Source organism: Hevea brasiliensis, chromosome 9 (genome assembly GCF_030052815.1).
Source record: "Hevea brasiliensis isolate MT/VB/25A 57/8 chromosome 9, ASM3005281v1, whole genome shotgun sequence".
In the NCBI taxonomy this organism is placed as follows: domain Eukaryota; kingdom Viridiplantae; phylum Streptophyta; class Magnoliopsida; order Malpighiales; family Euphorbiaceae; genus Hevea; species Hevea brasiliensis.
In genome coordinates this window covers 90036627-90059994 of record NC_079501.1, presented here as the reverse complement: position 1 = coordinate 90059994, position 23368 = coordinate 90036627, and the positions used below count along the sequence as shown (strand labels likewise).

Sequence of the window (23368 nt, the reverse complement as noted above, 5' to 3'; positions counted from 1 at the left end):
ATTTAACTTATACTTTACATCCAATAATCTAGATTTGGTTTCAAGTCATGCTAGGGACTTTGCAATCTAATTGCAAACCAAACCTATTTAATTAATCAATTAAACTCTTTAATTAATTAATTAAATTATATTTAATTAGGTGATAACTTGTGTATGTGTGTGACTTACTAGGCTCATCACTAATTGGCAATGAGATATGATATCAACTCTTAATATCATCAGAACTCTTTCTTACCATAAATGATTTCTCTAAATCATTTTATGCACCTCATAGACCATGGTTAACACCTAGCATAGTATGCCATGGCCACCCAATTAGTAATAAGGTTTACCTTAAATGAACCTATAATCATATGTTACCATGCACTAGAATCTCTCTGTTACAAAATCCCAACTCAAGCTGGAGTCATGGTTTATGTCAAACTCCATTTGCTATGAATATTATGTTCTCTTTTAATTCTAGTTCTTGATTAAAAAGATTTTCTAATCAGAAACTTTTTTCTGATTAAATCTATCTGTCCTGGCCAGGAACTTGAAACATCAAGAACAATTAAATGAACATAGGATTTTATCTCTATTTACTTTGAGGAACAGATTCCATCTTGATCAACACCTACCTCTATATATAACTAGTAGGAGCCAACACATGCCCATATACCCATACACAGTACAAGTATGAAAGCAATATCAAACTCAAACTACCTATATACAAGATAACTGTGCTATCTCAGGTCTAAAGATTATATGCACTGATATGATTTATGACAAAATATTGACAAAAGTAAACTCTATGTGCTTGTCATAAGTGTCACTGGTTCGGCCTACTTATCATTTATAAGTGCCTATCATGTTTGTCATATGGCATGAGACTCACAATTCCATCTTATTTATATCTCATATAAATAACTTGGGAACAAACATGAATACAATATTTCTGGATAAGTCATGTCCTTATTATGAAGTATCCTTGATTGTGAACCTATTTATGATACTTTGTGCTAGAAATACTGTCACTCATATTCTTAACAACTTAAGAATAGAATTTATAACAAAATATCAATGAACCTTTTCTATTACACATAAATATATTATGTAAATGGAAAAGTGAAAATGCCTTTTATTAATAAAACATGTACAAGATACATACTAAATGATATGCTCTAGGGCATACTACTAACAACTCATTGGTCCATAATTTAACAATTCCACAATCCTCAATTCTTTCAATCCCATTCCTCAATTTCCAATTCCAAACATACTAATTCCTCAATTTCCAATTCCAAACATACTAAATGACCAAAATTGAGCATTATACACATCAATTAGTTAATAATTCTAAAAAATCCCTAATTTCTTCTAAAATCCTAATTTTCCCATCTTGCTAATCCATGAATTTTCATACAATTTCACTTCATTAAATACATCTACCACTTCATCTAAGTTCTAATTTCACATCAATTCAATTAAAACATATCAATTCTTCTAGTCCTCAAGTTGACCGAATTCTACCCTCCCCCAATCATGCATGATTTCATCTTTCTTAGGTTAATTATCCCTCAATCAACTTTAATCCTAAGCATACACCATCAAGCCAGTAAAATACTTATGATTCTAGAGAGTGAGATATGAACTCTAATAATAGATATTGGAATTGAGCCAGAGATGTTGTTTACCGCTTATATCTACCTTGTGCAAAAACCAGAGATGTTGAGAGTTGTGCTTAGACGCCCAATGGAATGACGCAAAACTTTGTTGCTGCATATGATGGTTAGAGGTAATGGTCCATATAATTAGTATTTTCACCACCATATGAACAATATGTTAAGGATATAGTTATAGGTTATATTTACCAGTTAGAAATTATGGTGATGGACCAAAATTTTTGGTTGTAATTTCATAGCAATTGAAGGCCATCAAGTTAATGAGATGGTTATCACCTTTTGTTGATTTTGTATGCCTAAAATATGTGGCACTTTGCTGTTGTGACTTTGCATGCGTAGATGTACACAATATTATATTTTTTCTATGCTATCAACTCGCAGGTTATGAATTAGAAAAGATTCCATTTCTATGTTAATTTATTATGCTAAAGGCCAAATTAACTTTATCATTCATGTTAGGTGTCAAGTTATATTTTATTCCATTGTATCATATGCAGGTTTTGCATATTAAATTTGCACGTTTTGGGTGACCATATTTATTTCCCTTTGTATTGTTAAATGATTATTAGTCTATGATACAATGGCATAGTATATTACTATTTTCTTACAATAGATATAAAAAATATTTAAATAAATTGGTTATTTTTCAATAGAAAAAAAGGTAAATTTTATGTTGATTTATATTTTTGTACCAACAATATTTTAATTGTGATAATGTTAATATGCTAAGGATAACGTCAAAATAGAAGTCATAGATAAATAATAATCCAACATTATTTGGAGCAAACCCAATACTTAAACTAATTTAAAAAGTGAATAAACAAATAAAAAAAATTAATAAAATATTAATATTGCATGCTTTTACATTTGGTACTCCCTCAATTTATTTCAATTTTGATTTTGTAAAATTATTTATTTTAAATAGAAAATAATTATTATTTAAATAAATTTATATTACTATTTTTAAATTATCAGTGAAGCTTTATTTTATTATTTTAAAAATTTAATTATAGATAAATCTCATAAAAGATTCAATAATTAATATTTTATTATAAAAATAACTACTAATTTTTTTATTATAAAATAATAAATTTTATAAAAAATAATTTTATAATTTTTATATTTAATTTTATATTTTAATATTATTTAATAAAAAAAATTATAAAATTTTCATTGACTTTATTTTCCTTCCAAATAAAAATAAAACTGTTATCTTCTATTGTGTACCGTACCATGCTTTACCATGCGAATATTCCCTTACTTTATTAAACCTCCTTCTCGCCCCAACCAAACAAATCCTTCCCTTTTGAGTAAAGGTCAGGGGCATTTGGCCTTAATCCTTCTAATAATCGTCATCGGCTATAGCGAGACTGATTTTCAGTTGCGGAAGCTCGTCAGCGGTGTATAAGCCAAATCAAACCAACTTGTAACACTGTAACCGTACGCAACTTGCAGTTCTGATTTCATTTCCATTCCTGATCTCGCCACGCCCATTCTTTGAGAAGTAAAAGAGAAAAATGCTAGCGAAACCAAATCAAATCTCACACCATTTCATCTTCTGATCATTTCAAATCATCCCCAGAAAAGAAAGGAAAACAAGCAAAATTCAGGTGAGAGGTGGAATCATCAATCACAAAATGGCACGGATCTTCGAGTATTTTGTGGTGTGTGGACTGGGTCCAGAGATTCGAACCTTGGATGGGAACAAAGGGTATCATGGAACGGGAGTATTGTACCTGCCTTCTCTGCTCGACCAATACCCTCCTGACAATCACTCTCTGTATCCTCCTCCTCCTCCCCAGCTCCCTACTGTATGTCTGTTTTCTTCTTCTTTCTTTTATCGGAAGTAATTTTCATGTTTTAGATCTGATTTCCATTTTTTTTCCCTTTGAATTGGTAGTGTGTTCTGCCTGCTGGTGTGGAGCTCTTCTCCTCTGGATTTGATGCTAATGATGCCTCTAGTTTTCCACGGAGCTATCCCATTGTCTTAACTGGTACTTCTTCTTTTTTTTTTTTTTTAATTACTGGGAATTTTCTAGAGAAGAATACATAACTAGGTTGCATCTTTACCAAGGTATTACTTTTTGATAAAACTGAGAATTAATGCAGTCATTGGTAACTTTAGATTTATCGTAGATGGGTGTATGTTATATCAGTGAAATGTGAAGTGAGGAGATGATCAATTAGAAATGTGAAGTTTGAGGACAATACTTGTTTCTGAGCTTAGTTTCTGAAATTTATGGTGTCTTCCTGATAAACGTTGCATTGAGTTTTGTTTGAAGAAGCTTCTTTTCTTTCCCCTGATCTGTAATGTTCCATTCCCTCGGGGAACAACTATATAAAAGAAGTTGGGAACATTGCTTCTTTTTTTTTTTTGGTCAAAGAAATTGGGAACATTGTTTGAAAGTGTAGAATCTATCTATTTTCAGTTCAAGTTTGTATCTCTTTATTTCAACGATTGGTACAATATGTAACTTTTGTAAGCCTGATATATGGGTGTTACTGGTTATCAGCAAAAAGCCTAAAACCTTGATGGTGAGACATACAGAATAATATAGTCATGCAGAAGTAAAGATTACAAGTAAAAAGATGAGCTGAGATGCTATAGTTTGTGCTGATGCCTAGTACATTTATTATCAACCTCACTTGGGTAATAGGGGGACTCAAACTAGTGTGATAAGTGCTAGGTAAGGAGCTAGCCTGCCCTATTTGGCTGGCAAGAGAAAAAAATAATTTGGATGAGAAGAAAGAAGCAATAAAAAAGATATTTCGTGCTTCCATCTTTTTCACTTCTTTGATTTTACCTATGTTAATGGGTTGTAAGGTCCCTGATAAGTAGATGTCATCACATCAGCTCATAAAGGTGGGAAATGGAGAGATAGTTGGCTTGAGGATTTTTCTGCATGTGCGAATTTTGTGGGCAGCTCTAATACATTGGTTGTTGATTTCCTGCCTTTGGAGTTATTATTGCAACCTTTTAGCGTTCTTGGATGTCCTCATTGTTTTGTGCAACTTCTATTTTTTGACCTTGTTTTCTGTGGTTACTCAACAACATGGTTTTAAATTGCGATCGCAATTGTGGGTAGTGGAAACAGGCCTGCCGTAACATAAGCAACTTTTTTTTGAAAAATTTGCGAAGTTTATGAAATGAGTGATATTGGTGGATACAAGTAAATTAAGATACACAACTAAGCATAAATGCATCAAATTAGATGTATTTTGTAATTAATAATGTATTTGAGCAAAAATAATTTTGAAAAATAGTTCAAATTAAAAAAAAAACACATAAACCTATAGATTGTGCAAGCTAATGCTTCTTACTATTAATTTAACAACAAATCTAATATCAGACAATTTTCTTCAACAACTATGTAAAAAAACAAATAATAGTCGTGGAAAATAGAAATATTTATGATGATCTTAGTTTAAAAAAATGAGGGAGAGATTTGTAGAAAAGAGGAGAAGTTTATGTGAAATTTTGAGAGAAAATGTGATAGAAACAATAGCTGGAAGGTTGGAATGCACAGAGAATGAAAAAAACAAAAACTGAAGAAAACACTACTTGCATGCGTTTTTTAGTAGTTGAATTATTGAGGTAACGGACATAATGGTGTTAATGGCTGATGCTAATACAACTCAGATTTGCCTTTAAATAACGGGGTAACGAGTAACAATCCCTTAAAAAACCTATAAATAATAAGCTATAACATAATGTAATGGCCATTTTTAAAGCCCATGTTATTCAAGCAAATGGAAATTCATTTAATTCCTGTATCACACTTCGTCTACAAATTATTCACTTTTTGAAGCAATGAGAGCATGAAATCAAGAAGCAAATGGAATGAAATTTCAGAAGTTAAATACAATGCTGAAAGATATGCCTTTTTGGATAATTGGAGAAAGCATTATTGGAGATAGCTATCGACCCTTCCCTAAATTACGTTGTAGATTTCACAAGTGAATAGTGAAAGGTGAGAACTAAGATAGGGGTGAGCATTTGGTTAAACGAACCGAACTGAACCGAATTTTCAACTAACCAAATTATTAACCGACTCTAAAATTATTAATCGAACCGAACCGAAATCGAAAGAAAACCAAAATTAATCAAAGCCGAAAATATTCGGTTGGTTTTAACCCAATTAACCAAAAAAAATAAAATATATTTTATATTATTAATTATTTAATAAAATATTAATAATAATATATTTATATTCTTTTTTATTTATAAAAAATAATAAATATGATTTAATATTAATAAGATAATAATTATAAGTTAAATATTATTATAAAATCATAAAAATAATAATTATAAATAATATAATATTAATAAAATTATAATTAATGTATTAATTAATTGAAATTTGGTTATTTCGGTTAGTTCGGTTACTAAATCAAAGGTAACCGAACCGATAACCAAAAGCCGAAATTTTTTATTATTATTAATTGAAAACCGAACCAAACTGAATTTACTCTTACTAAAATAACTGAATTTCATCGATTCGGTTTGGTTATTAGGTTATAACCGAATGATGCTCACCCCTAAACTAAGAGATCAAAGACCAACTAAATTGGCTGAATTTCTGGTTACACAACCAGGAAAAATATCTATCTGTAACTGGATTTATTTATCTCAGAAATCTGCCTCCAAACGGAGTATTGCGGCCCTATATAGCATAAAAACCTAATTGCAATAGCTCTTGTGCATAAAATCCTTGTAAAACTAGGTTTTGAACACGAAATCCTAACAAAATAGCTCTTGTGCATAAAATCCTTGTAAAACTAGGCTTTGAACACGAAATCCTAATAAAATTAGGTTTTGACCAAAATAACTTAATCAAAGATTAAGAAAAGAAACTTCTCCATCAGTTTGAACTGTAAATCGCTTTAAGATGGACAGTTTCTTTAAAAATCTTAAAGTTTTGCTTCTGCCTTAATAAGGCAGATGTTCTAGAAGTGGACTAAATGGAGCTGAATGGAGAAAATGGATATGTGTAGCTGATACCTAGTTGCCAATTAGTTTAGATTTGAGGCATGGTGAAGTTGAGTAGAATTCTGTTTTTGAATGGTGATCCTTTTTTATATTTCTTTTATTTAAATATGCTTTTTCATGAGATTAGTCAAGTGTATTACTTTTTTAATGTAAATGTTTTCTGCAGAGGGTGATGGATCTAAAATTTATGTCAGTTGCATTGCTTTTCGGGATCCAGTTAGTGAGGATATTGCTGAAGCTTACCATATACCAGCAAATTCATTTGCCGACAAATGTATTTGTCTTGTATCTCGCTCACCTAGTTTCCGTGTCCTTCGGAATGCACTGGAAGAGATATTTACACTATGCTTTTCCCCCAGTGGAAGCAGGTAAGAATCCTCTAGTTATGAAGGCTTAAGCGTTTGTAATATGGCTAGCGATAGTGTTGACCAGATATTTTATTTTATTTCCTCCTAGTGACGTGCACATCATTAGTAATCTTTTACACTCTAAAAAAATGCTATGAGAATATTTTATGTGATTTTAGGATTTTATAGTATGTTTTTAAGCAAACTTTTCTTGCATCCATAATATAGAAATGCATGTAGTCTTTTTGTTAATTTAAGTTCTTGGATCTGCAAAATTTTTCAGCAAGCCATTATGGGATGTTATAGCATACATGGTGTCCAGTGTACCTTTGCCTATGCCTGGAAGGGATCGAGTCTTGTTTGCTATTGAGAATTGGCTACTCTGTGTGGAGGCTCCACCAAAAGAAGGGCTTCCTCATGTTGATGTATTTCATCTCTCTTCTTTTTGTTAGCTGAAATATACTATTGCTGATTTGTAATTTAGTAAATGCCAACAAAAACTTGATTGTATTGTAAAATAACATCAATTTCATGAAATGCAGATATCTTTCCAGCCACTGGTACAATGCTTGGATGTTGACAACTTAATCAAATTTTTTACTGCTGTGTTGCTTGAGAGGAGGATTTTACTTCGATCCAACAAGTATCATTCTGACCTTTGGCCTTTGACAATTAATATTTGTTTAAGCAAGCAATGATATATTGATTGGCTATCATTTTGATTTTACCATTATATTTGGCGTTTAGCTTTTGGTTCAGTTGCCAGATAGCATTTAATAAATCAAAAGTGACTTCCTATGGGTCACAACAGTGAAAATTGTGCAGAATAGGTTAAAATGTTATTAAAAATATGCTTTATTGGTTTTCTGTCGACACATTTTGGAGTCCTATTTTGGCTGGAATTTCATTTTTCGATTTTTTTTTAATTTTTATTCAAAGTATCAGTTTCCCAATGTTAATTAGGATTAGTTTTAATTTTCCTATTTCTATTAGGATTAAGTTTTTTTTTCCTATTTAGTCTAGATTCCTATAGAAATTTAGTTTATCTAAACTTCCTTGTTAGAAGATTAATTTTCCTATTAGGATTAGGAGATTAAAAACTGTATAAATAGGTAGGGGTGAGTATTCGGTTCAAACCGAATCGAATCGAACCGAACTGAATTAAATTATGAAAACCAAATTACTTATTTTAGAAACTGAACCGAACCGAAATAGATGAAAAATCGAATCGAACCGAACCATTCTATTTCGGTTCGGTTCAAACCGATCTGTTTTGATTTTTTAATTTAGACTTGATTTTTAAGTTATTTGGTCTAATTTTGACTTTGGTTTGAACCTAATAAATATTAATCAATGAAATTAAACAATTTATATATGTAAAATTAAATATAATTCATAAATTCCCCCTGAAATTAAATCAATTCAAAAATTGATTTGGTCAATTTAAATATATAAATTACTATTCAGTTCAGTTCGGTTTAACCAATTTTTTTTTCTCTTTAAAACCGAATCGAACCGAAATAACTGAATGTTTTTAAAAATAAAATCGAATCGAACCTATTAAATTTTAAAACCGAATCGATTGAACCGAATTGAATCGGTTCGGTTCGGTTTTTTGGTTTGAACCGAAATCTGCTCACCCCTATAAATAGGCCTTAATGCTATGTATTTTCAGTTTGAGTTTTGATTAATAAGATTCTGCAGAGATTTTCTCTCAAATAACTTAATTGTATTGTGTGAGTGTGTTCTATTTAAGCTTCACACTGCATCAATTTTGAACATAAAATAATAAGAATTTATCAAACCAAATCTTAAAGTTCAACAACCCCTATGTGATTGTGGCATCATCTTTGATGGATGCATAGCATCTTTGCTGTGCGAGCATTGTTGCTGCTTGTTACAATCTCTGTACTCCTTATACTAATACACATTGGCAGTGTATAGCATGTGGAGTTGTGGACTGTAGAGTGTATAGTGCATTGAAGCATTTTTTAGCTGTTAAGTTGGTCCATTCTGTGCTAAGCACTGTGTCTGTTCAACGTGGCTCTCATCAGCTTTGTTGATATAAATATCATCACCTTGTCAGAGTTTTCCTAGTTCTACTATTTTTCAAGCTATCATATATATATACTATCTTATTTCAAGTTTTATGTGGTCAACATAACGTGAATGCTAGAGAAAATACTTAAAATATGTATGGTTTGGTCATGAGCAATAATAACCACAAATTAATCTGTATTTTCTTCTTATATATGGAGTCTTTTTGCATTTTGGTTCAACATTTCCATTATAAATCATGTAGTTTTTATTATAAAATTTAGTAACTTTATCTGGTTTTTTTACAGGTATTCTATTTTAACTCTCGTATCAGAGGCCATATGCCATTTAATTTACCCTTTCAGGTGGCAGGTAAGTTCTAAATAATAAATACATAGAAGTCCATCACTCTGTTATCGGGTTGGAATAGAACGTCTATTTTTGCATCATTATATTCTGCATTTCTTGTTTTGTTGCTGGACATTGCAGTTGATTTCATACTACATAGGTTAATTCTGTTCTCGTCTTACTGTGATCTAATTGTTTTATGTTTGTTGTGCTGAAGCATGTCTACATTCCATTACTATTTTTCAGTGGAGTAGACTATATTGATGCTCCGACACCGTATATGATGGGTCTTCATTCAGGTGTTGATACATCTAATCTTGCAATGGATGGTGTAAGTTTTATGCTTGTACTTTGGCTTTTATTGGATGTACTTGTTTGTTTTTTTAGTTAAATATGTTTTGGGTTGGCAATATTTTGTAAGATCTTATTGCAATTTTTCATGTTTTTGTTATTTTCTTTAGCAATTGTCAAGTGGCAACAGTTCCTCTATCAGGACATTTTGTTAGGGATGGCTTAACTAAGTATTGTAATCTGGAAAATCATTAAAATTTCTGATTCTGTTTGCTAAAATACACAGAAGGATTTTGGTGCAAATTGTTTAATCCTTTTGGAAATAGTCAGCAAAAGTGCCCATTTTATTTGACATAATATGTTACCTTTAAAAGCTAAATTTCAGATTAAATATGATAACTGCAACAAATCTTAGCTAACTATATGTCAATTAAAAAATTGCTTCTATGAATTAAAAGATGAAAAGAAAATGCAATTCTTTATCAGTAACACAACAACATAAATCAATCTACCAACTTAAATTCCGAAAATAAACTATAAATAATATTAGTAATTGTTTAATTAGCTGATTTTTTTTTTGTTTTAATATTTGGGTCAAAAGTTATGAAAATCTAAAAATTTTGTTTTGAATTTGAATTGACCGATTTAGTTGACCCCTTATTTTTTTTTCCTTTTTTTATTTTTTTTTCTGTATTGGTCTTTTGCTTTTGTTTTTGTGTAACACCAATTCCCATATTGGAAAAGGTCTTCTTATTTGATTTGTATATAAGGGCTTTGGTGAATTATTATTAACATCCATGGTTTGATTTTTGGGTCATGTGGTTAGGCCCAACCTCACTTCATTTGTTACGCTTGTAGTCCATGTAGGCTCGAGTTGTAAAAATGGTATCAAAGCAACCTACTAGCTTGAGTGCATAACTAAGTGCAGTGTAGGACTAAGTGCTACTCTATGGGAAGTTGGTGGGAGCCACTTCTAGAACTTGCAACTCACCTAGTGGGCCAAGATTATGGGATATTGGGCTATGGTTTGACTCATCAGTGATTTGAATGGGGAGTTTGTAAACATCGAAAATGAACTTATGATCTCATTTTTGTATAAGGGCCAGCCTAGTGAAATACTACTAACATCTAGGGGTTGACTTTTGGGCCATGTGGTTAGGCTCAGGCTCGACCTAGTTGTTAGGCCAATAGACCATGCGGGCCTAGGTCATGACATTTTGTTTGTTCACCTCAATTCCCCTCCCTACCAAAGGCAAAAAAATGATGTTTTAGCCTGGCCTTCATTTGATCTCCCAATTTGACTTATTCCGCTGGATATTAGTTTCTTAGATAGTTCAATCTCTCCTACTTGCATCATCTTTATCTTATTACTTTATTATAAGGTTGAAGAGGAAAGTGATAGGGACTAGCGGATTGCATAGAAATAACCCCTTAAAGATTATTTAACTAAAAATATCGATACCTTTTTGCAATTTCACTTATGTTATAATAAATTCTCCTTTTTAATAAATTCTAAAGCAAACAAATGTTAAATAGAGGGAAGGCCATACTAGAATTTGTTTTGGCTTATGATCTGCTTTTGGAAAACACCTGTTATATCTAAAAAAAAATTGGGAATTACACTTGATTACCTTTAAGAGTGGAGGTAACTATATAGCCAAATAGGCTTCTTCCTCATTAGAAAAGGGGACAAAGCTCTATGTAGAATTGCAAAGATATGCCTAGTGAGGCTTTACTCAGCTCAAGCTAGTGGTTTTAGATGTGAAGATAAAGGGCGGAGTGAAGAAAGAAAGAGATATATACAACCTACAACTCGATAATGGATCCTAAAAGACACAAGCTATAGCTTTTAAGAAGAAACTATTGATAAAAATTATGGAATTTAGACAATGACGTTGATATTGCATGGAGGGCGACGGTGAGTTGCATTAAGAAAATAGTAGTAGAAATGCTAGGCATATCCTAAGGTAGATGACCATGCTCACAGGAGTCTTGGTGGTGAATTGAGGAGATTTAAAAAACAATAAAAATGAAAAGAGAATGGTATAGAAAGTTACTAACAAAAGATGATGAGGCCTTTAAGTAGAGGCGGAGCTAAGGGAGCCTTCCCCTCTCCTCCCCCCTCTTCTGCGCCGCCCCCAACCCCCCCCCACCCCCCTCCCTTCAAAAAAAAAAAAGAAAAATAAATATATATATATATATTTTAATAGGTATAAAATTTAATATTTTATTAATTATTTTTGAAATTTTTATTAATTTCTCCCTTTAATTTTCTATTGGTTTCTCATAATTTATAATTTATATATTATGATTTAAATTAAAATATTAAAATTATTTGATTGTCATTAAATAAGTACAAAAGTTCAATTAAAAAATAATTATTCAAGCTTTTATATTTACAAATTAAAATTATTATGTTTTTATTTTTGCTCTCCCTCTCCTTCTATGGGTAAATATAAATTTTTTTCCTTTGTTTTTCTTTTGCTTTCTCTCCTCTATTTCATGTAAATTAAAAAATTTTTTATTTACATATATACAATTAGATGAAATTAGTGATCTCAAATCTAATGCAACTTTTGGATTAATTAACTTAAATATTCATTTATTTTTATATGATATATTTACTTTATTATTTTATTAATCTTTAATTTTTCATGTTTGTTTAATTTTATGGATTATTATTTTTTTAATCTTATTTTATTATGCCATATAATCAAGCTATATGGAGTTTATATTTATTTTTTGCCTTTGAATAAGTGAATTTTATATAAGGATTTAATATAATATTTTGATGCCTGTTGATTTTTATTTTTTATAATAATATAATTATATTATAAAGTTATATAATAATCAAAATTCTAATTTTGTAATACTTATATTTATTATAGAGATTTTGTTATAATTTTTTTGAATCAATAAAAAATTATTGTAGTTTGATATTTATATTGTTTTTATTTACTATATGTTTTGTACACTATATATGTGTGAATAATTTTATTGATATATTATGATTGGCTCGACCCTCTCAATAAAAATTTTCTGACTTCATTCCTTCCTTTTAGAAATTTAAGTTTTCAAATGTAGGATTTATATTTCTAAATAGGCAAAGATTTGTATTTCTAATTAGTAGAGCATAATTAGAGGGATTTTATTCTTTTTCCTATTTAGGGATTTGAGTTGTATATAAATACATGATCTTCTATTCTATCAAAGATGTAGGAAAAGATAATGAAGATGTAGTTTTTGTGGTTCTCTTTCCTTTCTTTCTATCTTTCTTTATTATTCTTCTAATTCTTAACATGGTATTATAGTAGGTCAGAGCTTGGTTTTAGTTTTAATTCAATTTCCCAGTGTTACTGTTGTGTTTCAAGTTTAGGTTTTAAGTGTTAATTGGATGTCCTGATTGCCACTTGAGGGAGTGTTAGAATATAACTTGTGGTAACAAGTCCCACATCAGGAGTGTGTAAGAAAATTAAAGGGCATATAAGTGTTGGCAAAACAAACAAAAATGGCTTAGGCTATTTTGGTGATGGGGAGCCTAGTTCAATGTGTAGCCTACCAGTTTGATATTTACACTCTTCGATTTATAATTCTCAATAGAAAGGAAAAAGGGATAGATACCTAAATTAAATCTAGTGCTTTAAAGATGATAATCACAAAGTTTAATGATATCAAAGAGAGAATGAGATGTTATTTTGATTAGCTGTTCAATGTGAGTCATGAGGATGACTTTTCAAACCTTAATGTTCAAACGAAGCATAACTATAATTGTAGAATTATATTTGTTGAAGTTAAAGAGGTTATGAAGAATATGAAGATAGGGAGAACTTGTGGCCCATATGGTATCATATAGAAGTGTGGAAGTGCCTTAGGGAGGATAGAGTAGCTTGAAAAACCTTGTTATTCAATGCTATACTAAAATTTGGAAAGATGACAAATGAGTGGAGGAAGTGCACTTTGGTTCCTATCTATAAGAACAAAGAAGACATCCAAAATTGTACAAACTATCGTGGCATTAAACTGATGAATCACACTATGAAACTATGGAAAAAGAGTGATTGAACATAGACTTGGGGACACTGCTAAGGTATCAGAGAACTAATTTGGCTTTATGATTGATAGATTTACTATAGAGCTTTTTAAAAAAAAAAAAAAAGATTAATGGAAATTATGAGGAGAGGAAGAAGGATCTCCACATGGTATTTATTGACCTAGAAAAGGCATATGATAATTTGTCGAAGGAAGTTCTTTGGTGGGTGCTAGAGAAGAGAAGAGTCTATCTCATACATATAAATGTCATTAAGAACATGTATGAAGGGGCAGTCGCAAGTGTAATGACAGTGGGAGAAAGGATGCGGACAAGCTTCCTATAACAGTGGGTTTACATCAAGGATCAACTCTGAGTTTGTACTTGTTTATCTTAGCTAATCAGTCTTACTTAAGATGATGTCCCATGATGCATATTATTTGTAGATGATATTGTTTTAGTTGATGAAGCTAGTGAAGAAGTTAGCTAAAACTTGGAGCTGTGAAGAACTATTGAAAGTAAGGGTTTTAGGCTGAGTAGAAGTAAGATGAAATTCGTGCATTGCTAGTTTAGCTTTTGTAGAAGGTATGCGGGAGGTTCAATTGGATGTAGTTTCGTTGCCAAAATGCAATCAATTCAAGTATTGAAGTTTTATATTCTAAGAGAACAGAGTAATGGATAAGAATGTAATTCATAGAATCAAAACAAGAGGGATTGGAATGGAATGTGACTGTTGGATCCTTGACAAAGTGAAAGTTAAGATCTATAGAATTATGATCAGGCTAGCATATTGTATGAGAATGAATGTTGGGCACCTAAGATACAACATATTCACAAGATGAGTATGATAGAAATGCATATGTTAAGATGAACGTTTGAGAATACGACAATGGATAAGATTAGGAATGATCACATTCACTAGAAAGTACATGTAGCATACATTAAAGATAAAATGAGAGAAGATTGATTAAGATGGTTTGGTCATGTCCAACATAGAGCATCGAATGCCTTAATACGTAAGTGTGATAAGTTAGCGGTGTAATGAGTGAGAAGGGAAGGAAGGAGACCTAAAATGACATGGAGGGAAGTAGCACAAAAAAATTTGCATTTTTTGAATATTAATACAGAATTGGTTTCAAAAAGAGTTGAATGGCAAAAAAAGATCCATATAACTGACTCCAAATAGTTTGGGATTGAAGGTTAATTTCCGTTATTTTTGTTACAACTTGTGCCAAATTTGTGATTGAGAATTGATTGTACAACATGGGTCATAAACATGCAAAGCATATGTTTTCAATTTATTGCTTAAATGGAAGCCTTTCAACCATTGATTAATTGTTTCCTTTGCACCTTTGTTTAACAACATTTGGTACTTAGGATTCACAGTTCCTCTCTTGTAAGTTTTTACTTTATATTTTGATGCTAGGTTGTTACATGACCATTTATTGCTTATATTGTGATCTTATGAATTCCTATTTCCTTTTTTTTATTATTATACAATTATGATGAAATAATTTGGAATACATTGTGTTAAGAATTTAGTTTCTCTCTCTCTCTTTCTCTCTCTCCCCCTCACACACACACACTCAGTATGTAGTTGATGTACTCAAAGTCTTTATTTTTAGATTAATCTAAATGTTATTTTGTCCCTATTTTATTCTGTTGTAGGTAGTTGTTGTAGACCTTGACTATAACCAAATCAGCACATCAGAGGAAATACCCCCTATCCCGGAGCCAGAATTAAGTTCTTTGCGTAGTGAGGTATTGAAGTTATTGGTCCCCAATGTCATGAGTATTGATCAAATGAAGGCTGGTGTGTTTGGTTCATCTGAGCAATATTTTAAAGGTTGCAACAAGCCTTGGGGGGATGATCACGACCTCCAACTTAGGTGATCTTGGGTGAATGTGAAATGTTTATGAAGTACCTGTTGCTTTCATTAAGCTGATAGTTTTTGTTAACGGGACATTATATAAATAATTATGAAATATTCTTCTCACATTCTTGTTCATGCAAAATGAAAATTGGTTTTACTATAATTTAAATTGAATGATGTTCTAGGTTTTTATTACTTTAGAATAGTACCCTCGTAGCAAAGGAGATAATGACTTCAAATAATCTATTTTAACTGAAAATTGGAGAAACTTAAAGACTTACATTTATTAAGGATTGTGGATTAGATACTATTTCTTCTTTTTGCATGGCATTAAGTTCTAGTTGAATGCTTGTTAGTTGTTGGTTTCCTATTTCTTTCTTTCTTTCCTTCCTCCTTTCTTGGTTATTTAGACTGATGTTGCGATTGACTATACCGTTCCTTTTTTTTTTTTTTTTTCGTTCTGCTAAGTTGAAGGCCATTCTTTTTAATTAAACTCTCAAGGCTAAATCCTTCTTGACACCCACGGCCACGTCATTTTTGGTCCACTTATTTATTTATTTTGCTCTTGCAACCTAACTCAACTCAACTCAACTCAACTAATTCTTTATCCCAAAAATTTGGGGTCGGCTATATGGATTCGTTTTTTCCACTCTGAACGATTTTGGGTTAAATCCTCAGAAATGTGTAATGCTTCTAGGTCATGTTGTACTACTCTCATCCAAGTCAATTTAGGTCTACCCCTTTTTTTCTTTCTATCTTCTAACCAAATGTGCTCTACTTGTTTAACTGGAGCCTCCGTATCTCTACGCTTCACATGACCAAACCACCTCAATCTCCCTTCTCTCAACTTATCTTCAATTGGCACCACTCCTACCTTTTCTCTAATACTCTCATTACGGACTTTATCTAGTCTAGTATGGCCACTCATCTACCTTAACATTCTCATCTCTGTAACTCTTATCTTAGATGCATACGACTCTTTCAGGGCTCAACATTCACTACCATATAACATAGCTGGTCGTATGGCTGTATGGTAAAATTTTCCTTTCAATTTATTGGGAATCTTACGATCACATAAAACTCCCGTGGCACGTCTCCACTTCAACCTTCCGGCTTTAATCCTATAACTAACATCCTCCTCACATCCTCCATCTACTTGAAGGACTGAGCCTAGATATTTAAAGTGATTACTTTGGAACAGTACCACTCCATTCAAACTAACTCCTTCCCTATCACCAGTTTGGCCTTCACTGAACTTGCAATGCATGTATTCTGTCTTCGTTCTACTTAACTTAAAACCCTTTGACTCTAAAGTACTTCTCCAAAGTTCTAGCTTTCTATTAACTCCTTCTCGTGTCTCATCTATTAGAACAATATCATTCGCAAACATCATGCACCAAGGAATACTCTCTTGTATATGTTTCGTCAGTTCATCTAAAACTAATGTAAAAAGGTAAGGGCTTATGGCTAATCCTTGGTGTAATCCAATTGAGATCGAAAAATCTCTTGTGTCTCCTCCCACTGTGCGCACAATAGTAGTTGCTCCTTCATACATATCTTTCAATACTTGTATGTACCTAATAGATACCCTCTTTTGTTCTAACACATTCCATAAGACCTCTCTTGGAACACTATCATAAGCCTTCTTCAAATCAATAAAAACCATGTGTAGATCTTTCTTCACATCTCTATATTTCTCCATCAAGCTTCTAATGAGAAAGATCGCTTCCATAGTTGAACGACCGGGCATGAAACCAAATTGATTTAGAGAGATAGAAGTATCATGACGTAGTCGATGCTCTACAACTCTCTCTTACAACTTCATAGTATGGCTCATGAGTTTAATTCCCCTATAGTTTGAGCAACTCTGTATGTCTCCCTTATTTTTAAAAATAGGTACTAAAATACTCTTCCTCCATTCATCAGGCATTTTCTTTGAGTTTAGAATCTTATTAAATAATTTAGTTAACCATGTCACTCCCATATCTCCCAAATACTTCCACACTTCAATTGGTATTTCATCGGGTCCACAGGCTTTACCCACTTTCATTCTCTTAAGTGCTTCCTTTACTTCTAAAGATCGAATCCTTCTAGTATAATTCATATTCTTTTCTATTGTTCTATAATCTATATTCACGCTATTACCATTTTGACTATTATTTAAGAGATCCTTAAAATAATTTCTCCATCTTTCTTTAATGTCCTCATCTTTCACCAACACTTTTCCTTCTTTATCCTTAATGCACCTAACTTGATTGAGATCTTGACATTTCCTTTCTCTCCTCCTTGCTAGTCTATAAATATCTTTCTCCCCTTCTTTAGTTCCAAGTTTCTCATATAACTTTTCAAAGGCCTGTGCTCTTGCTTGACTAACTGCCTTTTTTGCCTCTTTCTTTGCTATCTTGTACTGTTCATATGCCTCATTATTATCACATTTAGGTAATTTCTTATACCATTCCCTTTTTCTCTTCACTGCCTTTTGTACTTCCTCATTCCACCACCATCTCTCTTTTGAGGGTGGTCCATATCCTTTAGACTCTCCAAGTACTTTTCTAGCTACTTCTCTAATCTTTGATGCCATCTGTATCCACATATCATTGGCCTCCATATCCAGCTTCCATACTTCGGACTCGAGAAGCTCATTTTTTAACTTCACTTGCTTTACTCCTTTGAACTCCCACCACTTTGTTCGAGCTACACTATTTCTTCTGACCTTACTTGAATCGTTCCTAAACTTGACATCTAAGACCACCAATCGATGTTGACTTGTTAAAGCCTCTCCTGGAATGACCTTGCAATCCTTGCATAGAGCTCTATTTGTCTTCCTGGTTAAGAGGAAGTCGATTTGGCTTATATGTTGCCCACTTTTGAAAGTCACTAAATGTGACTCTCTTTTTATAAAGTAGGTATTTGCTAGTATTAGGTCGTATGCCATAGCAAAATCCAGGATGCTTTTTCCCTCCTCATTTCGACTGCTAAAACCAAAACCTCTATGAACATTCTCATAACCTTGTCTATCACTTCCTACATGTCCATTCAAATCTCTACCAATGAAAACATTCTCTTCATTCGATATGCTTTGCATTAAATCATCCATATCTTCCCAAAACCTTTGTTTACTCTCACTGTCTAGTCCTATTTGTGGGGCATAAGCACTAACTATATTTATTGTTTCTCCTTCTAGTACTAGCTTTACTAGTATAATTCTATCTCCTACTCTTTTCACAGCTACTACTGCGTCTTTCAATGTCCTGTCTATGATTATACCCACTCCGTTCTTGTTTCTCTCCTTTCCGGTAAACCACAGTTTGTACCCTGAATTACCCACTTCCTTACTTTTTTCTCCTACCCATTTAGTCTCCTGAATGCAAGCAATATTCACCCTTCTCCTTTCCAAGGTATCCACAAGCTCCATTAATTTTCCTGTAAGTGATCCAACATTCCAAGTACCAACCCTGATCCTCCTCCTATCCTGCTCCTTCCTAATTGGTCTCCTTCTATGATATCTTCTATTATTTTCTATGTTTATCTTTTGTTCTGTTCCACTATTTGTTCTACTATCTGTCCTATGGACTAACTTCTTTACCCACACCCGTCCATGATGTGGGAACCCTTGCTCACTTAACACCACACCCGAGCGCGGGCATGGCGCGTCGCTTTCGGTGAACGCCCTACACCCTTGCATATTTATCACTACACTCGGGCTCCGATGTAGCGCGTCGTTAGTAGAGGACGCCCCAACGTTTATATCATTTAAATCCATATTATAGGGTGTGACGAAATTTTTACGCTGGTTGTCACCTACCGCAACCTTCCTCCTTTATCCGGGCTTGGGACCGGCTAAGCGCAAACTACTTAGGCGGAGTTTTGATCTTGACACCTAGATGTATTTAAAATTCCCTATCTGTGTTTCTTTGGATCTTTGTTGGTCATTACCAAACTATCTTAGATGGTGCTTGCTAGAGGTGGCAAATGGATGGTATGGGTTGGGGTGTAGACTCGTATACCCATCCCATTCAAAATTTATATGGGTACTCATACCCAGTTAACCCAAATCAACCCTTACCTACTCATTTGCCCTTTATTGATTAATTAGTGGTGGTAAAAATATTGGTGGCTATCTCGGGAGGTGGTGGTGGTGGCACCAGCAGAGGTGGTAGGTATATCATTTGCAAAAGGCCTACACTGAGGAATATCCTCTTGTATATGTGTTGTAAGTTCATTCCTTAATAAAACAAAGAGACAAGGGTTTATAGTTAACTCTTTATATTAGCTAAATGTGATATGGAATTTCTCAGTCTCTTATTAGTCTTTGCACTAGTGAATGTTCCTTGAAATATATTTTAGGCATATTTATATATTTAACAAACAGTCCCTTCATTTCGAACACCCACCATAGAACAACTCTCAAAATGGGTCAAACACACAGGTGGAATGAAGAAACAGATGAGAATGAGATTTACTTCCCTTTTAGCATATAACACACATGCAAGGAGAGCTTTTTAGGCCTCCATTTAGGCTACAAGTCACTAGTGTTAATTCTTTGGAGAATTGCAATTAAACATAAGCCCTTAATATAGACAGACTTTATCCTTCAATAGTGGATTTGGCAAAGGAAAAAGAATGGTAACTGGAACACAAGTAAAATGAGTTTGTGAGGGGATAGGTAAAACAATTCCATAAATCCTTCTTTTTCTTAAACATAGGAACAGAGGTGTTCCTCTAATTTTTAGGCATCTTTAGTCTCAATATGAGAAAAATCCAATGGTTATGATGATTATTTTATGCATTTGGGATTTGGGATTCTTTCTATTTATTGATTAAGGACATGCGTTTCCAATACTATTCAATCCTTGCTCTTGGTTTGTAATTCTATCCATTCTAAAAGATCCTTTCTCCAAATGTGCTCTTTTGTGAAATCTGTTGCAGAAGCAGAAGTCAACATTAGTGTTAAAATTAGGACTGTTTTGCTAGGCTTTCTGATGCACAGCGCATATGTTTTCTATTGCCATGGGATATGACTTTTTGTTTTGTAATTTAGGTATTTTTCTATTTCACTAAGATGTTAATACACAGATATATATATGTATACAATATTCTCCTATTCTAAATGGATTAGAACTCTAATTCTACAAGGATTAGGAATCCTAACCTATAGGAGTCAAATCTCATAATTGGAGTAAACTTTCTCATTAAGAAGACTTCTATAACACTCCCTCTCAAGTTGGAGTATAGATGTTAATCATGCCCAACTTGTTACAGATGTAGTCAACTTGAGTTCCACTTAGAGCTTTTGTAAACAAATCTCCTAGTTGGTCTCCAGTTTTGATGTGTTGTGTTGAGATAATCCCTTGTTGAAGCTTTTCTCGGACAAAATGACAATCAATTTCAATATGCTTGGTCCGTTCATGGAACACAGGATTAGAAGCAATATGGATAGCAGCTTGATTATCACACCATAACCGCGCAGGCAAAGAGGTCTTAAGCCCAACCTCATCTAATAATTGAAGTATCCATACTATTTCACATACTGATTGTACCATAGCTCTGTATTCCGATTCAGCACTAGATCGCGAGACTACGCTCTGTTTCTTACTTCATGTCACTAAATTACCTCCAACAAAGACACAATATCCTGTAGTTGATTTTCTATCAGCCTTAGAACTTGCCCAATCTGTATCTGAAAAGCATTCAACATTCAAATGCCCATGATTACTATATAATAAGCCTCGCCCTGGAGCTCCCTTCAAATAACACAAAATTTGTTCTAAAACTTCCTAATAAGCAGAAGTTGGAGAAGACATAAACTGACTTACTACACTGACTGAGTATGCAATATCAGGACAAATTATTGTAAGATAGTTCAATTTACCTACCAACCTCCTGTATTTTTCTGGATCTTCAAATAGCTTACCATCCTCTGCTCCAAGGTGGAGATTCGGGGTCATTGGTGCATTACAAGGCTTAGCGCCTAATTTTTCAGTTTCTGTCAGTAGATCAAGAACATACTTCCGCTGAGACGAGAAGATATCTTTCTTACTTCTCATAACTTTAATATCCAAGAAATATTTGAGTGGGCTTAAATCTTTTGTTTGAAACTGGGTCTGAAGAAAGTGTTTAAGAGATGAAATGCCTAAAGAATCACTTCCAGTGATAACAATATTATCAACATAAACTACCAGTAGAATTAGGTCAGTCTTAGACTGCTTATAAAACACTGAATGATCGCACTTACTCTTTTGCATACCAAAATCTTGTACTACTTTACTGAATCTCCCAAACCAAACCCAAGGATTTTGTTTCAAGCCATAAAGAGACTTTCGAAGTTTGCAAACGTTACCTAACTCCCCCTGAGCAACAAACCCTGGTGGTTGCTCCATATATACCTCCTCTTAGAGATCACCATGAAGGAAGGCATTCTTTATATCTAATTGGTGCAAAGGCCAATAATGTGTAGCTGCTAGGGAGATGAACAATCGAACTAAAGCTAGTTTAGTTACAGAAGAAAAAGTATCAGAGTAATCTATCTCATATGTTTGAGCATATCCTTTGGCTACAAGACGTGCTTTTAATTTGGCTATAGAACCATCAAGATTCGTCTTTACCGAGAAAACCCATTTGCACCCGATAGCCTTTTTACCAGTGGGCAAAGACACGAGTTTCCATGTATCATTTGTATCTAGGCCTCCATTTCCTCTTTCATAGCGGCACACCAACTAGGGTGAGATAATGCCTCAATGACTGATTTAGGGATTTTTATAGAATCTAAAGAGGTAACAAAACATTGAGAAGGAGAAGACAAATGATTATAAGAAACAAAAGAAGAAATAGGGTAAGTACATGTACGTTTACCTTTGCGAAGAGCAATGGGAAGATCTAAAGTAGGATCATGATCAGTGGTAGTAATTTGATCTTCCGACGACGAAGATGTGGGAGGGTCTAAGTCTGGAGTCTGCAATCTCCTTGAATAAACATGAATAACAAGGGGTCGGACTGAGACAGGGACAGAAGGAGCAGGAAGAGGAGATTGTGTTTGTTTAGTAGTGTAGACTAAAAGGTCACCGTTCTCCCCCTGATTCTCATACATAGATGTTTGAGGAAATAATGGAGTAGGCTCAAAAAATGTAATATCAGCAGAAACAATATAACGATTAAGAGTTTGAGAAAAACACCTGTATCCTTTTTGGAGCCGCGAGTATCCAAGGAAAACACATTTAAGAGACTTTGGATCCAATTTAGAAACTTGTGGACAAACATCCCTCATAAAGCAAGTACAACCAAAGATCCGGGGTTCAATAGGAAACAATGATTTAGATGAAAATAAAATAGTATAAGGAATGTCCTCATCAAGGACAGAAGATGACATGCGATTGATAAAAAAAAATGCTGCAGAAACTGCATCGGCCAAAAAATGTTTAGGTACTTTCATTTGGAAAAGAATTGCCCTAGCTATCTCAAGAAGATGCCGATTTTTTCTTTCGACAACTCCATTTTGAGATGGTGTATCAACACAAGAAGACTAGTGAAGAATACCATTCTGAGTCAGATAGTTCTGAAAGTGCTCAGAAAAATATTCTTTAGCATTATCACTTCTTAGCATACGTACAGAAGTATCAAACTGAGTTTTAATTTCAACACAAAAAGCATTAAAGATAAAAAAATAAGTCAGAACGATTCTTCATTAAATATAACCATGTGATACGAGAGTAATCATCCACAAAAGTAACAAAATATCTAAATCCAAGTTTAGAAGTAATGGAACATGGACCCTAAATATCAGAATGAACTAATTC

General features: G+C 33.1%; 1 protein-coding gene across 1 annotated transcript in view; it reads left to right on the top strand.

Moving 5' to 3' along the window:
- Nucleotides 1–2953: 2953 nt before the first annotated feature.
- The window catches only part of LOC110659793 (DENN domain and WD repeat-containing protein SCD1), a 42643-nt gene continuing 22228 nt past the window's right edge, over nt 2954–23368 (top strand). Inside the window, exons 1-8 of the mRNA XM_058153927.1 lie at nt 2954–3472; nt 3562–3655; nt 6818–7019; nt 7282–7423; nt 7541–7641; nt 9344–9407; nt 9601–9714; nt 15370–15590. Coding sequence (XP_058009910.1) covers nt 3299–3472; nt 3562–3655; nt 6818–7019; nt 7282–7423; nt 7541–7641; nt 9344–9407; nt 9601–9714; nt 15370–15590 — 1112 coding nt within the window. The 5' untranslated portion in view covers nt 2954–3298. The remainder of the gene's footprint in view (nt 3473–3561; nt 3656–6817; nt 7020–7281; nt 7424–7540; nt 7642–9343; nt 9408–9600; nt 9715–15369; nt 15591–23368) is intronic.